The sequence below is a fragment of the Rhea americana genome, unplaced genomic scaffold (assembly GCF_003343005.1).
Source record: "Rhea americana isolate MKP2758 unplaced genomic scaffold, rheAme1 scaffold_202, whole genome shotgun sequence".
NCBI lineage: Eukaryota > Metazoa > Chordata > Aves > Rheiformes > Rheidae > Rhea > Rhea americana.
The window spans coordinates 1,106,758-1,124,703 of NW_028186173.1; the positions used below are offsets into that span (position 1 = coordinate 1,106,758).

The following is a 17,946-nucleotide window of genomic DNA, read 5'->3' on the forward strand; positions in this document are numbered from 1 at the left end:
ATTTAAGTTCTGGCTGTATCATATTGTTCCAGTCTTCCACAGCTTATTTCCTTTCCCCCTTAGTTTTAGCCACCCTGCAGACCGGGGAATCAAGAGACGAAGCATTACTGCAAATCAGAAATAGTCTGTGGTAACGTCCTTACTCCAAGTGAACCAAACCAGAGCCGCAGATGGATGGATATATGCAAGTGAGAACAGAAATAGTTTCCAGGGTAAACTTAATGGCGTTTTTCCTAACAGCAACTGCTCATATTTTCATATTGACACGCTATTAATAGAAACACTGCTAAGAATACTGTTTACAGCATTGAATTTTCATTTAAATAAGTTATTAGGTGTAGGATCAATTATTATCTATTCTCAGTGCAAATTACTTCTATTAAATAGCCTGGTAGTACATGAGCAAATACAGAAGATCACTGCCTTCCTCTGTGTTTCAGTGTTGTATAAACATCAAACAATGTAACAGACACTATTTAATCTCCACTGACTATATGATGACTCTTAGCCTGAATATAAACAGCCAGCTGGTTCCAGTGCCCTCATTGCTCTGGAACCTGYGCTCAACCACTCACGTCATGCAGCAACAGCTACGGGTTTCAAACACTTGTTCTCTAGCAATGCAAGTGTGAATAGCCCTTGTTTCATGAAAAGCCAAACCAAACAAACTAAACAAAACCCAAAGAAACAGGTGATTGAGTCTTCCCTTTTTTTTGGACTTAAGTTGATAGCAATGGAATCATGATTTCACCTTGCTAGAAGGTTAAGTTGCTAACCCGAATCATTAAGGTTTTTCAGAGAACACTCTTCAAGCGCTTGAGATCAACAACAGCTCAAAACGCTCCACATCTTTAAGCAAATATTCTCATTAAATTGTTTTACTGTGTATTTAATAACATAAAACATATATGATGGTTTAAAGAATGAAGGCTGCCTGGGAATCTTAAATAATACAGTACACTGTAGCCACATAGAAGAGGGAAGAGAAAAGAAATCAAAGGGAAGATTTGACATAAAAACATGATTTGACTCTTCAGGTTAGCTGTGCTCCAAAATACTTTTCTTTTTCTTGCTAGGGTATGTCAATGCATGTGACAGGGCAAAGGACACACATTTTTGTTACTCTTGCATTCATCATTTTGCCCTTTCCCATGTATCACAATGTAACTCTTCATCAAATTTGTGGCAATGTGGCTTAAATCATTGTCTGGAGATTTTATTCAATATTTATTAGGTGAACTTTTGCTTTTGCATACTGTTTTGCATTTGCAGAAGTGTTATATAAAAGTCTAGCTTTTCATTTTTTAAAAGGAAGGCTAGAGAAACACATGTACATGTTTTATTTGTGCAGACACACTGCTCAAGCAAATAAATACTGTCTTCATCATTTTGTTAGGTTATAACCATTCTTAAAATATCCACAGTGATGCTTTAACTCACATCTCTGTCTCCCTCCCCCCCCCTCAAATCTTTGGTGTAGGATCAAAAGAAGATTGCTGATTCTTGTTCAGGCTCCCTACATAGCTAAATACCAGACAATGAAGTATTAGTTTTAAATGTAAAAGGCAAATATAGCTCTAGGCARTTACTATAAATTCATTCATCACATATTTGGGTGTTTTTTTGAATAAACTCCCCGCGTGCACTGTTCCAYTGTTCCTAGAAGAAGCTCTCAGAGCAGCCTGTACAATGGTTTCTTGCTAAGAGGTACTTTTTTCAAAGCAACAGATACTCCTTTGTCATTACACAAAATTATTAATACATATAATATACTTACTAGCTGAAAACCGGAACTGGCTTTGGTCTTTGAAAGCATTATTTTGCATGAGTAATGTAGGATACTGCTAGCGGGCACGAGTTCATTGCCAGGCTGGGCAATATTCCACCCCAGCCAAAACGGAGCCGTCCTGTCACCCTGCCCTACGTTTATGCTGAATCATCATTAGTTTGGTGTGATTAGGCACTTTTCTGCCTGGTCTGGCGTGTATGGAAGCAATGCTACTTGTCTAAAAAMAGACATGTTATTTCTCCGTGATAAACATCCTTTTGCCCATTTTCCCCCCTTTTCTCCATAGCTCTGACGTATTTCTGTATTATTTTCCAAGTATATTTGCATGCCTTTTCATTTAGAACCGAAAACAGCAGGTAGCAGCATCCAATGAACGCAAGCAGTGTTAGCTGTGAACTGTGAAGGCCATATAGAGCTTTTTTCTTTTTCCTCAAAATGGACCAATATAGAATGGTGGCCTACAAAAAAAGTGATARATCTGATAAAAAATGTGTATTTGGAATATAACCAGTATGAAATAGATCCAGAAAAACAATTTCCTTTTAAAACAGACATACAATATACATGCTGTTCAGATTTCAGTAAAAAAGAGACTGTCTTGATGTGAACAGAAAACAAGTTGTTTCCACAGAATGTATTTTCACAATGTTAAAACTTTTCAGAAACAGTGTTTCAAAACACTGGGAAAAACATGGATTGCTGAAGGTAGCTACTTTCCAACAAAGGAAAGAAATATTGTTACTACTAATTTTACCACATGCCTTTTTGTAGAGAGCACTTTCTGATCATATTTTAAAGGGCAAATGAGAAAAATTTTGAAAGTTAAAACTGAAAACAACCTCTCAAAATACTATTACTTATGGCATTTAAAAAGATAAAACAAAGCCATCATATTGTAAAAGTTTATCTTAAAATCAGCTTTTCCAGAACATTCTTACAGGCAAGAGATATTACTAAAATAAACTCTTTCAAAATAACCAGTGTGACTGTGCAATCCCTACAGCAGAATTCTTCTTCTTCTCTCTCTCTCTCTTTTTTTTTTTTTTTTTTTTTTAATACAGGTATTAAAATGTCATAAAATAAAAAAGTACAGATTATAAGAAACAGCAATGCCTATTTCTACAGAATAATAGATTCTATAACGCCTTACTAACAGTCTCAGAAATACGTCAGTATGTCCTTGTCACACAAGTTCCTGTTAAACGATAAGCGGTCATCTGTAGAAAACGCCTAAGACAACAGTACTGTGGGGAAAAAAAATCTTTGTAAAACATCCACTACGGTATTTTAAGATTTATTCAGTTGACACCTCATAATCATCTCTAAATCTAATGGGACATAAATGCATTTCATCACAGATGAAAATCTTCAGCGACTACTAAAATGAAAATCAAAAAATTATTACAATCTAGTAGTTTGGCTTGCAGCACGCATTAATCAGAAATCATAATAAATCCACATGCTTCGTTAGACAGCACATTAGTCAAACAGTTTTGTATGATAACGACATTGACTAATGGGCTCAGAGTTAGAAGGGTCAATCATAAACTCATCAAATGCTTCATTTAATTTCTTAATTTGGACAAACACAATTTGTTTATGGGAAAGATATCAGGTGTTCTTGAATGAATAATGGCTATGAAACCAAACTCCATTAATCAGCCCTTGATTACAAATGACTCAGAGATTGTTTGTTCTAATTTCATTCATTTGGGTCAACAAAGAAAACATGAGCAAATGAAACCATTTGGAAAAAAATAGTATGCTTATTTCTCCATATTTAATAAAGCTGTAATAAATATTCTTTCAATAATTGTAACACAAGAATTTTACTACTCCATTAAATATCATTGCTGTTTCAAGTGAAAAAAACTTAATATATACAAATTATAAGATGATCATGTAGGCATGAAACGAGATCTTCAGGTGCTCGACAACCATACCTTTGCATGCAGAGCAACATGCGTGCATTTCAAACTTTCCTGAAAGGGCAAAATTTGAAAAACAAAATGGGCACTTTTTGATTTCCACTTCCTGTGAAGTATGTCAAGAAAATGATGCAATTTAACACTCCACCAAGTAGGCAATGAGCTTAGCAGAACTGACTCAGAACTAAGAAAAAAACCTTGTAGATCTGCGTATGCCCAGGATCACAGATTCCTGCCATGTTTTTCAGGCCTTTTGATTTAAGCCTCGACAGTAATTCCACAAGCCCTTATATTCAGAAACAATTCTGCAGTACGTTATTCAGTGCAGTAGAACAATTTCTCAAAGTTTAGGAGAACTGGKGTTTTATTCAGGAGGAGATGTCACTACAGCATCACTGCTCTCAGTGTGAGCTCTCCGGGGTCCAGCAAGAGAGGGCCACCAGCACCTTCAGCCATGCTTGCAACCACCACRTTTCACTTCTTCCAACCAAGCAACGCCCACACTGAGCCTGCTGGGGCGTTTTGGATTGCTTGCCACCCCATGGCCCGTTGCAATTACCAAGTATCCTTAGGCTAACCCTCCGGTCCTGAGGGCCAGGTTCGTGCAAGGCTGACCTCCACCAGTGTGCAGACCCTTGCACGCAGGGAAGCTTCCTAGCTACATGTATGTGACTCTCACTTTGGTGCAGCTGCACCACAAAAAATACTTAGCTTTGATTAAGTGTCTGTCTTTTTCTGTGACTGTTTAAGTTTCCTTAAATACTAGAAGGAAAACAATTTTGTATTTCTATTGGTTCTTATATCCCAATTTCTTTTTATCCATTTCTAAAGCACTGGGTATCATTACATCTGCAGCTCAGGTACATTTGCTTCACGCATAACAATGTGTATTTTTGGGCAAAACTTCAAGTAAAAATATGAAATTTGCTGCCAGTTGAAAAATAACAGAAGTTAGAAGTTGCAATTAGTACGCTGATCTGAGCCTGGAGCTAAAGAGGCAATGAGGAGGATGTGGCAACACATGAGTTTGCAGGCTCTAGGACAGGGGCTTTATACCGCTCTGCCACAGACCACTCGTCTGACCACTGGCAAATCACTAAATCACTCTGAAAGAGCTTCCCTGCCTCAAAAGGACAGTATGAGATAAAATCCATTAAAGGGTGGGGTATTTACCCATGAAGGCACTGGGTGCCTTGGGAATGCTGACAAGCTGGAGCATGAGATACCAGGGCCTCCGAGCCCATCCCRCGCACTCAGGAACTTGCAGGGAGCACCATCACGGCCACGAAAAGGAACGAGGACATTCTGTTCCTTTTTCACTTATTTCTCCCTTCAGCAAGCTGAATGATAGATCCCGGCAAACCCCACATCTGGAAATTAGATGGAAAGGCCCTGAATGTTTAAACACACCATTCATGCCCATGAGCAAGAGACAGCATTGCCGAGCAGATTGAGCATTTCAAAGCCGTTTTCTGGGCACGCATGCTATAAAATCCAGCCAAACCCTCTTCACTTTCACTTCTTGTAGAAAATCTAAACTGAAGGGTAGTAAACAGCCAGAGATTTACAGGGCAGACTGTCATAATTTATTTTAGGTACCTACTTTCAGAACATGTGCCCCTACCCAGAAACAATGGTGAAACAGATCATGCTGAATATGAGAAATAAACATATTTCTATCARTATTAAGACAATGCAATGTTTCAAAGGCATGCTTAAATAGAAAATATCCGCACAACCACATATGGTTTCTGTAGCCAAAATAGTGTGTAATTAAATTACTGGGCAAAGTTGCTAAATATGAACAGATATAAAACTTAAGCTAACTGAAAAATTGTCTTTGACTTAAGATCAATAGTAGRACTGCAAGATTCATCTGCATATAATTAGCACACATATTTGCATCAAAATCATGTATACCATATGCTACAATATTAYTGAAAAATCCCATTAGTTATAATGTAAGCACAAGATACTTTTGTTTCTTGGAAGCACAAATACAGAGCTCTTATAAAAATGTAACAAAAAGTAAAAATTCTAAAAGCTTTAGGATTATTTCTAAAAGCAATAATGTTCATTAACCAATAGAATTACTGCAAAGTCTACTTGCAGGTTCTGTTTCAAATATGACAGCTCTGTTTATATCAAACCAGTAATACTCCACTTTTTTCTTTTTTTTTTTTTTTTTTTGAGGGAGTGTACTTTTTAGTAACTACTCATTAGCCTCTTGAACTAGAGGAACAAATACATTGAAAAGTATTCTATAAAAATGCTTCAAAGCATTCTTTTTATCTCTTATAAGAACCTAAAATAGGTTCACAAAATGAATGGCTTTTAGATGCCAGCACAAGACCGTTATGACTGTCAGAATTTAATTATTTTGCTTCAAATACATTTTATTCTCATAGCAAATTTAATTCAAATTCCATATTTTTCCAGCAAACTTTAAAATGAACTTGAAGGAATTATTGAAGGAATTATTGATTATTCAAGTGTTTCCTTGGTCAGCAATGACAGAAAACAGCTGCACTTCAAAATCATGTACATCTAAGGACAAGACCATTAATATSTTTTTAAAAATTACTTGGAGTAATGATTTCTTAAAATAGTTGTAAGCTTTGCATGCAGGAAGTATTATTCTTTTAGTAGCCTAATGAGACTATGTAACTTTGCCAACAAATTAAGAGCAAGTAATGTATGAATAAAAGTATTAATGTCTAGCAGCATAAGCATTTATGCCTGGCTATAAAGCTCACTGGTGTAGACAACCCAAGTGAGTTCAAGCACTTTATGCATCTTTATAGAATCCGGCCTTAGTGACCTCTGATTCTGATAAAACACAATATAATTAGCTAACAGATYTATTCTTACATTTTCTTGAATTTCTTATCATTTACTACTTTYTGTTAGAATTATTAATACAGGTCTGGCTTAGTTCCAAACACAGGGTCTGTGTGCATTAAAACACACTAATCCAGCTCATCACAGGTTAGAGTCTCATGTCGCAGAATAGGYGTGCTTATTTTACTTCCAAATATCTATCAYCATCTAGTTTTTCCTRATGCTCTGKGACTAACATAACACTGCATATGCARTTATATCCGAAATACTCTGGTAAAGACTCTAAAATCATAAAACAAAGAAATTAAGGATTATTGCTTTCACAATTACACRTTTAAACGTCCATACTTTACTGCATCTTACCACACAACACTATATCTGATTAGTACTGTGATACCACAAACTGTAGAAACAAGGGCAGTTACCTAAAATAGAGCTACCTATATTGTAGRCATCAATAGTTTGGTTAAACAAAATCCACTGAAAGGAATTCTAGCAAAAACATGCCTTTAGGACTCCAGAAAGAGAGAGTATGGGGGATACAGGAGGGCCGTTCACCGTCTGAGCAGAGACGATTCTCACCAAAAGGCACAGCAGCTAGGACAGAGATGACGGTGGCAGTAACTCCAAGACAAGCAACATCCACATTTGAGATCTACACAAAGCGAATCTTCCCACCCGAAGGCCGTGCACGCATTTACTCTTTCAGAGCCACAGACAAASTAGTAGGAAAGAGGTAGAGAGCACAAATTGGGTAAGCATGTGATAAGCTTTATCGAAACAGGCCAGGGAACAGTTAAATGCTTCTTTAAGGAAACCATAAACGCTCCAAGATTTCAGAAAAGGAGGTAACAAGAAAYTTCTAAGAGAAACAGAAGCCCTTTAGCATTATAAATTAGTCTGGCTGAAGTTTTCCTGCAGTGAATCAAAGTAGCTTCTGCTTCTGCCAATGAGCTCCTCTCGGCAGAGGTTAACCAGTACCCGTAGGAGACAGAGAGAGTGGTTTCGCTCACACCATGACACTGCCAGGCTGTCAGAAAGAACTGGCAACATGATGGGAAGTTCAGCTGAGAAATAAAACAACTTCAAAAAAATAATAGTAATACGCCAACTTGGAGTGATAAATATTAATCAGGCTTGTCTTCTCCTCAGTCCTCAGGGCTCTGGGAATTACTAGATATAAAGGCAGGAACCACAATCAAGTCAGGAAGGCATCTGATACGGATTCAAAGCTCATGCATCCTAATGAATACAGTATAATTTTCTTTCTTTTCTTTTAAACATCTATTTCAAATACATTTCTGAGAAGAACATTTCATTCTGGAAATCTCTGTATCCTGCAGAGTTTGTTCCAAAGTGCTCTTTCTGCTGATGTTGTCAACTAAATTATTTTGAACATGTGGAAATTGTGATTGAGTAGGAATCAGCAGTTGACCTAGAAAMTCAGTGAGCAAAAGCAAGAAAATTGGGTTCAATAACTCCATAACCAAATGACTTTCCTAAATAAGTTGATTTGCAGAAAATAAAACYTCCTATTTTTAAATAGGCACCTACAACAGAAAGGTATACTACGAAAACGTTTGAGACCACAGACTGAAAGAAATCACTCTGAACTGATAACGTCCATCTGCCGCGATGATACCGTCTTTGAGCTGAACAGATGAAAACATAAAAACTAAGYATCTTGCCAATGAAGAGTTGTAAAGTAATCTATAGGGTATAAGGATAGGACTACAGAGGGAAGAGGAAACGTTCAGATCCTTCTAAGGAGGGTGAACTCACTGAGCGCCCTGAAGTCCAGGAGATCACTTTCCCTTGAGCTCTGTGAAAACAGACAACCTTTTGCTCCACAGGCATGAAGGAGTGCGAGACGGCCACGGAGAGAGCGATCAGACTGCCCAGCCTGGTGATTCAGTACACGTTTCAAGTGTAATTCTAGTTCATACGCCTCTGAAAGAACCGAGACAGGGAGCAACATCGAYCCTCACAGACTGGGGCAGACTCGCAATCGAGTAAAATCCCTGCCGGGGCTCACGGCTCTGCAGGCCCTGTAAGAACCACCATCCTTCCTCTTTCAGTGATCTCTCTTCCTGAATTCTTCAGAACTGAAGTGTTTTGCTAAGAGATAACCATAGAGCTTACTTATCAAAATAGAGGCCAGGACCATTCCCACCCACCTTTTTTTTTTTTTTGAGTGATCTTTCATTAGGCAACTCTCTTCCTCCAACATTCAAGATGTGTTGATTTTTTCTTCAGGCAATCTCCAAAGGAATTCCATGATACACGCTATCTTTAGTAAGTCCACAAAAAGCTGAAATAACTTGCTGTAGATTAAATTGCTAGAACAACATTRGTGATGAAAAATCAAGTGCTCTACAAGCTGAAGGGGTTCTTCTCAGGTATGTTTGCTCTTAAGTTTCTGCTTGATMTCCTGCAGAAAAGTACTTACGAAGGACTTCATTTTTGCTCTGAAACCGAAACACTGAGTGAAACCCACAGTTGTGGCTTCTTTCCTGTGTCAGGGAAACTGCACACACAACTTAGCTCCTCTACTCGTCAGAGAGGTGGAGGCCATCTACAGACCACCCAGCGAAGCCTCTACAGGTTGGCTCTGAGCATTCAAAAGACGGAAAAGGCAAAACATTAGACTGAGGAGCACAACTGAAATTTGAACCAGCTAAATATGTATGTCAGGTACCAACACACAAGGTGTTCATCCTCTTTTTCCAAGAAAATATGCAATTACCTTAAGATTTGAAGAATTCATCCCATTTAGGGAATACGSTGATAGCAGTACGTAACAAAATCCATTCAGTGAGTTCTACTTATGATTYTGGGGCACTCTGCTAGATTTTCAAACACTATTACACAGTGGCATCCACAGCACTGCCACGGAGGCTGGGACCAGCCGGCCTGCGGTGCGGGCAGTGCCTCAGGTGCACGCGCTCAGAACAACYACGCTATCGCTTTCCCCCGCCTCGTTTCCCTTCATTTCTCTCTCAAGTTTCCAGCCCCACGCAAGTTTTCTGTATCGCTTGCTGAAGAACACAGGCAGGTAAAACGGCACAGCCCTCTGCTGCTGACCGAAGCTCAGGCACAGAGTGACGAGGTAACGYGCGAGGAGCATCGCAGCACCGAAGGCGGCCAGGCAGCAGGAACACYAATGGCCACTACCGGGGGCAAAAAGCAACGAACGCTTGTAGCCGAAACCACAGCAGCAGTGGGAACGAGAGCCAGCAGTGAGCTTCACAAACTCCAATCTGAAATTTTTAATCTTTTTTCTTTTTCTTGTCTTCAACGTTTGAATAGCTCACCCTTGGCAGCAGAGCAGCAGAATATGAACTTAATCGTGAAGAGCTGTTACGCGCTATTTTGCAGCCTGTGGCACACCAAAACCCCGGCCCCGGATCCTGCGCCCAAGCCCACGAGCAGCGAGGGAGCGGGTGCTTTTCAACGACGAACGCTTGCTGAAGGCAGCCAAGGCGGACGAGCAACGTGGCAGGAGCGCTGGTCCAACGGCCCTGGCGGTCCCGGGCCTCCTGGGGCAGGGCGGCCGCAGCGGCGGATGCCGCGCGGACACGGAGCCCCCCAGGTGTTGCTTGTTTAAGGGGAGCTTTGCCCTGGAAACAGATTGCAATGAATTCAAATTCTCAGCTTAGCTCAAGAAAAGCTGTACAAACCATCTTCCAAAAAAATCCGGAGCGCCTTACRTCAGCACTTGGCTTACTGAACTATTTGTTCTCCACCAGACATCTTTGCTCACAGAAGTGAGAGAATTTCATAAATGGAAGTAAGAGTCAGTTATCCAACATGTCAATAGACACTACTCAAAACAACAGTTTGAAACCGATACAAATAAGAATTTCATATTAACTCAGACTGGGCATATCCACATACTAACTATGCAAACCTTTTTCAATTTTCAGGAGCTCCTAAGTTTATAAAGATGTATTTCAGATTCTAACAATGTCTAGAGAAAATATTACTGAAAAGAGTACCTTAAGTATTTTTACATTGAATAGGTAAAATGCTAGGTACTATTACGTTCTTTGTACATACACGCCATCACATTTTTAGTAATCCTTCTGAAATTGTGTTTTTTTTTTTTTTTTTTTTTTTAGAAATTCAGTATAAAGGATATCAAATTTCCAATGGAAAGAACACGAGCAACATACTCAAAAATATGAAAGCCCTAACCAAAATAACAAGTCAGCAAATGCTTTCTATAAAATTTATTTAGAAATAAGTACCAGTCAAAAAAAGTTTTTATACTTACTGCCACCTGCCCATCTTACCACTTTGCATAGCTAGAAAAAAGCAAAGCAGAGGCCATCCTATTTAACTAAACAGTTTTTATTAAAGTAAAAGAAAAGCAGGAAACTATAAAGTAGCAAGTGATCCTATTAGTTCCACCAGACTAAAATCATACAGTCTACGTATGTGGTCCTTTCGGCCACATCTGTTATGAGCCATTTTGATACCAGAAAGTAGAGAATATTTGACTGTCTATTTATCAGATGACATGAGCACAAATGAGGATTTTTCTCCTCAGAAGAATGTATTACAATGGCTAGGTAAAAAGAAACGCAGTAAATGTTATTACACACTTGTGTTTTTACAAAAGCTCAAGCCAAAGTACCTGTTATATTCCATTATTCTCTCTTTAAAGAATATGTAAAAAAATGTAATAAAGATGCATGGTGCAAAATTAAATGAGGCAATCTGATAGTATAATTCAAAGATAATGAGTTAAATATCCAATATTCAGAATTGCTGTCAAACAGATCTGATAAACGTTAAATGCTTATGATTTCTATTCATCTGTTTTTACCATATATTGCTAATGTCATGTGAGTTCTCAATTCTCAAGTCTCCTTTAAATAAACTCGATCAGGAATTCTCTCCACAAAAATGCTCTATTCTTGAATGCTCTTTCACCAATAGATTGAAATGCAGATTCCCAAAATAGATCAGTCATTTATTTCAACTCTAGACCTTTGAAAATCCAGATCAATTGCCTTTTGTAATTGTCTTTTAACTGGAGAGCAAGAAATTTCTACTTATCACTAGAGAAAATTTTTCAGACTACTCTGGTCAGAGTGGTAAGACTGATAGTTCAAAACGTCCATATGCTATTTCCTTTCGCTATATTTACGCTCAGAATACTCATCCGGATTTTACACTTTATGAGAAAACATGGACACCTTATAACAACTTTTGGCACAAATAACTGGCTTTGACGTTTTGGAGCTTTCTGTTAATTATATCCCTTTGAATAAGACCGGATTCTAGTCCTTGAAAGTTTTTTCTTAAAATGAGTGAAAAGAGCAAGCAAGTTTTTAATACACAAACAAGCTCAAATCTTAGGTGCCTCTCTGCCGCTCAGTAATGAAGTCTGGGAAAGAAATCACAGACACCCAAGTGGTTTGGCAACGGTAAGTGACAGAAGCTCTGCTAAATCCTCTGTTTACACTGGGGATTAGCCGGGTGGATTGTGCGCGGCAAACTGAGCTGTCCATGGTCAAGGGAACCTGCTCCCTGGCAGCCCGTGGGGCACCGCGACAAAGCCCGGTCCTGGTAGGAAGTGACCCAGAAACGTATTCCTGCGAAGGATTTACACAAAGCCAGTCTGCCTCATAGAAACTCCATATGACCATTAACTGGCCTGCAAGGCCTGCCAGGAGGCCTAATTACAGGTCTACAGAGCCCACTAACAAAAGCTGAAGAGCTTTAGCCTAGGGATGATCTGCTTTATACTGACTTGAGAGAGTCCATATAGAGTGACAAAAAGAAAGAGGTTTAGCTTGAAAATTCTCCCAAGAGACAAAGCATTGTAGCTCAGTCTGCAAGGCCCACATGCAACATACTTCAGATAGGCTTAAATGTACCACCCTCTCAAAATTAACATTCAACTATTGCCTGCTTAACATCTGCTCAAACGTGGCAAGTTGCTGTGATATTGTGAGACGATGCTAAAAAGGCTTTTTTGTATCCAAACATTAAGGAAGATAAGTAAATAAAGTCATGCAAATATAAATTTATGGCCAAGACCAACAACTTCTACTGAATGATAGTTTTTATAAACCAAAAATCAGTCTCCTTGACAATTAAAGTGAAGTGTTTTTGCATCTTCAAATATTATCCTGTTTATCAGGACAATTAACRTATATTAACAAAGCAAACAATTACTTAAAGCATATAGCAAAATCAGCACAAATTAAGAGACAAAACTTCTTGGCAGCAATATATTACCAGAATATAAAAATGGTCATGTTCCCCTCCACCCCACACAACTACTGGTAAATATGCAATAATTTAGCAGCTCTTCCCCAAAGAGGGATTCTCATCCCCTAAAAGCACCAGTGAAAAACAACCCCCCCCCCCCATTTTTTTTGAAAACATCTGTTTTACTATTTTCTATCTTTTGGCCTTCACAGAAATTGGTTGGTATTTTCCTAAATGAATATCTAACTCATTCTAGAAAAAGACCTTTCCCATACTGAACATCTCCCTAACTCCTCCTGAAGCTGCAGCTGATCTGTAGACCACTGGACACTCAGCTTCCCTAAACTCAGGCATCTCTGGTGACGGAGAGATTAGTGAAGAATGAAGGGAGCCCAGTAATGTATAATTAACTTTCATAAACTACGGCCACTGTACTAGAATAGGACTTGGAAAAGCTGAGATAGTGAAAGCATTTTCAAAATCCATATCCTAAAAATACATATCATTATGAATGTATTTAATACACAACCTTCCTTCTCTTGCTTAAGGCCACAGGGATATTCAATTTCTACATTTTGCATATAATTTCCATGTCAACAGAAAAGTCTCAAAAGCATCTTCAGATTGAGAAGACAACCCTTACACACAAACAGTTCAGGGATACACCAGAAAAAGAACAAAGCAAAACACAGGCTAAGTTTTTCTCTTTTTTCTTTTGTACCTAATGTTCTTCTGGAAATTGCAYGCTTTATACAGTCCCCTAATGACTGTGGTATATAGCTACTGCAGTTGTGTATAGTACTTAACATGAACATAGGGTTAGCTTTTTTACTAGCCTGATTCACACGAATATACTACAACCAGTTTTTAGACTGAAATTATCTATACTTGGAGAAAGGGTGAGAATTCCTGTTTTTAAATATGAACAAAACATCCTCAGACATTTTGAACTCTAATAAAGCAAAGGCCAAAAGCTGTCTCCTAAAACATATGCACCTATTCTGCATGAACTTAAAACTTGACATCAAAACAGTTTTCACTGATTTCTGTATGCTTCAAGTACTGAGGTGAGTTTTAAACGAAACTGTTTTCAGCAATAAAGAGTTGCTCCTGAAGAGCTGCTCAGCTTAGGTGACATGACTATTTTCATTTCCCACCTAGACCTACTGGCAAGGGATATACCCCTCACACAGTTTTTGTGTAAACCTCCTGAAAATGCCTAAATGTACCACAGAACAGTTTCGAGATAAGATGTTTACTGTATGAGGCATAAATAGTCATGGATTCAAAAAAACTAAAGAATTGTAAGCTTTCAAATGAATATATATACATATGTGTGTGTGTGTGTATACATATATGTACATACATATATATATATATATATATATAAATCAGAAAGATACAGCCTTCAAAACAAAAACATGTGTTTGTAGTCTATTAACCCAAGCTTAAAGGAAAATGAATTTACCTAACCAGTGGCAATAAAAGCTGGCACTCGGAAGGCAAACATAAGCAAAGGAGACCGCAGGCAGCGTAGATGGGGCAGCCGTTCCAACGTAATGCCAGCTGGTGGCAGGTAACCTACCATCCTTCCAAAGCCCTGAGGTTTAACGACTTCAGTCARTGTCGGTCATGAAAGCTACATTCTAATACTATTTTCAATAACCGTGATGAAAATTAACTTCAGTTCAACAGGGATATATTGCAAATGTACAAATTTCAGACAAATTTCTTTTCTCAAAAYGAAGCAAGGTTCAAGACAACAGTAACTCAGCTTTGCCAAATGAACACAGGAACTTAAATACCACGTGTTTTCTTTTCCTCTTAAGCACAGACAGAATCATAGAACGGGTGAGGTTAGAAGGGACCTCTGGAGATCATCTAATCCAACTCYCCTGCTCCAGCAGAGTCACCTAGAGCACACTGCCCAGGATTGAGTCCAGACRGCTTTTGAATATCTCCAAGGAAGGAGACAAAGGAGAGAAAAAGGATACGTTGAAACATAGACTATTTGATGGGGCTAAGCAAAAGAGGAATCTAGTTAGTAAAACAAACTAATCCAAAGTATTATGAGTCTATGGTGAATAGCAGACTATAAACTTAAATAATATATAAATATAATCCTGGGAGAGGCAATAAGCCACAAAACCCATCAGGCAGCTTGAAGTTAAAGTCAAACTGCTCTTACAACAAACATTGTTATTTTATAGAGAAATAACTTCTAGCTCAAACATGYTAATATTTAATATATTTTGTAATCTATCTTACACAGTTAAGGTGTTACTGTGCTATATTTCTGTTACTTTTATCCGAAGGCATTTCCAGTATATTAAGAACCAAAATATTTGCTAAATAAACCAAGTAATCTTTTCTAGGTTAATACTTTCAAAGTATAGTAAGATATGGAACTCCTCAGACTAAAATGACCAAATATATTTATACAAACAATATAAGAAAACGTTGGATTTATTTGGGATATTAATAAAAATGTCATGGAAAAGGAAGTTTGAGAGGCCAACATAATAGCATTTCAATAGAGATGAACAAAGATGAGACCGTCCCAAAAACCTCTTCAACACTCGYTGGCAATTTTGAGCTGCTGTAGAAGACAAAACTGTATTGTTTGTCTATGCCACAGAAAGGAGAACAGCATTATAAGMAATTATTAAAACTTAGACTACGCATTTTGAATGTGGCATGCATGTTTTTTAACCCCAATTAATGGAATGAAGCATCTCCTATAACCTCTACTGCCAGATAGTCTACAAGTTACTTCACAAGTTTGAAGTATATCCTGAACTGAGCACGACATACAGGAAAAAAATTTATCATCACTAAAGTACTAATTTAAAGTTACATCACATGGAAAAAAAGCATTCAACATCATGGTACAACAACTGTTAGCCCATTGATTCTGAACTTCTCAAAAAGACAACAAAACACATTTAAACTAATTATCTGTGGACAGTACACTATAAATATTATTTAGCTATTCTTCAACAACATATGAACACAAAAATAATAATACAAAAATACGCCTGAAAATCAAGTTAGAATCTGATCTTAAAATGCTGAGTGATTATTATTCTGAAAGATTAAACCAACAAGTTAGTATAGAAAGTAATGCCTTTAAAAGAATTTCATATTACTGAAATGAGAGATATAACATGTTTCTGCTGAAAACATCTGCTCAGTAATGTTCTGATAAACATTTTCTTTTTTCTTTTTTTATTTAAGGTAAAGAAATGGGCTTGTTTTGCAATGCATAAACAAATAAGAAGGAATATATGGAAAAACTATTATTAACGTTCTCAACAGTGCTCTCGCATCAATTTAACAAAATTCAATTGAATTTGTTAAAAACAGGACTAGGGGAGGGAGGAGAGAATGATCTCATAAATGCATAAGATTACCAACACTTAAATAAAATCAGGAACAGAACTTTTTTCTATATTTGAAATGTTAAGAGAAATAAACAGATTACATCTCTTGAGTTATTTATGAACAGTTTGCACCTTCAATCTAAGTTTCAGAGTCCAATTGTGAAATTTTAAATTAAAAAGTGTCATAGGCATTTTAAATGTTTTTGGAAATTTCCGGGACCCAGGTCATGATGATATATAACTCACAGATATCTTTTATACATTTCCCAGGTGTTAAATTAAAAAATGAGGTGTGACAGATGTGAGTAGTATAAACAAATTGTGCTTTTTTTGGTCTGTGCTGTCACATCTATTTTATAATTATATGCTTCAAAGATTTATTAAAAGTTATGGAGAACAATGAATGCATTTGAAGCTGTACAATACAAAAGGCTAGATGCATTTTTGAGAAAACCACCACTAATATCAGAAGATGCATTTCCTTTAAAACAAAAACTTCCCAGATGTAGGGRAAAAAAATAGAGTCTGATATTTCTTAGATTTACTGTTTATAAATTAAGACTACATATATTAGAAACTAAAGCTGAGCTAAGGACCAGCAATTATTGCAAATATATATTTACTACCACGTGTATGAAATGCTGCAAATTTTCCCTCTTGGGGATAAACCAACAAAGTTTTAAYGGTAAAGTAAAAACAGGGAATAGAAGGCATATAAATCAATTACAAACATTACTACAGGTTAACATCTTAGAGAGTTAAATTACTATTTTTAATGATTTTAAGATATCTGAAAGTATCTGAAGGACAGTTAGTATACTGTGAAYAAAGACATATCATTATTCATTCATAATGCATCTATAGTGACCACGAGGCTACTGTAGCAAAAGATGCTGGGGTGATCCTAGATGCTCATCTCGGACGTGCAATCTAAAGCACGTGTGGCTCTYGCAAATCAGGCCTCGGGCACCGGGCGAAGAGAAGACAAAGTCTGTCCCAGGCAGCGAGGGGACAGCGGCCGGGCACAAAACGCCGAGCCCGGAGGTGGAGGCAGCAGGCCACCGCAGTACCCAGCGCCCCGCGGAGCAGAACAGACCCAACCGTTCCCGTAAGGCTTTAAGCCAGATACAAAACTAAAGGATTCCTCCAATTCTTATTTAAATTGAAGGTTTCAAAATTAAARGGGGTTAGCAACACACACACACAACATGCATCCTGCTTTTCTTCTCACCAGCCCTGGACAAATGCAACCCCGCACCGAATRGGAACGCTCGCTGCAGGCCTGTCTGAGCTCTTCAAAACCTTGCTGTGGATTTGTACTACCACTCAAACACATACATATATACACAATAATTCAGTTCAATATTAAAAAAATTAATAAATAAAGGAAAACAATCTTTGGGTATGCAAAGGCTCAGGAGMAGCAGTAAGGGGAAAAACATGCAAAGCCTGAAGATTAGTTCTCCAGCAGCAATGAAAAACACTTACTTCCACCCCCTTAAAGCAATTTATTAAGTGCCAGCGGTGATGTACACCAGTTCCGACTTAATTAGAGATTGAAGTGAGCTATGGAGAGGGGGATTCAACATTTGGCAAGCCAAGAAGGCTACARCTCCTGTGTTGAGGGGTTTCGTCTTTCCGATAGTAGGGAAGCTACGCGAAGAGCAGAGTTCTACGTGCAAGGGCCACGCTTACCTGCCGCCTCCAGCACCAGCTGCAGCCTCGCCTTGGCCTGCTCCGCGGGAGTCTGCAACGACATTCGGAAAGGCTCGTGACCAGC

The 17,946-nt window shown here is 38.0% G+C and overlaps 1 protein-coding gene across 1 annotated transcript in view; it reads right to left on the reverse strand.

Moving 5' to 3' along the window:
* Positions 1 to 17,946, reverse strand: part of RSRC1 (arginine and serine rich coiled-coil 1) — a 170,381-nt gene that overhangs the window by 50,850 nt on the left and 101,585 nt on the right. The window contains exon 7 of the mRNA XM_085304060.1: positions 17,862 to 17,913. Coding sequence (XP_085160186.1) covers positions 17,862 to 17,913 — 52 coding nt within the window. The remainder of the gene's footprint in view (positions 1 to 17,861; positions 17,914 to 17,946) is intronic.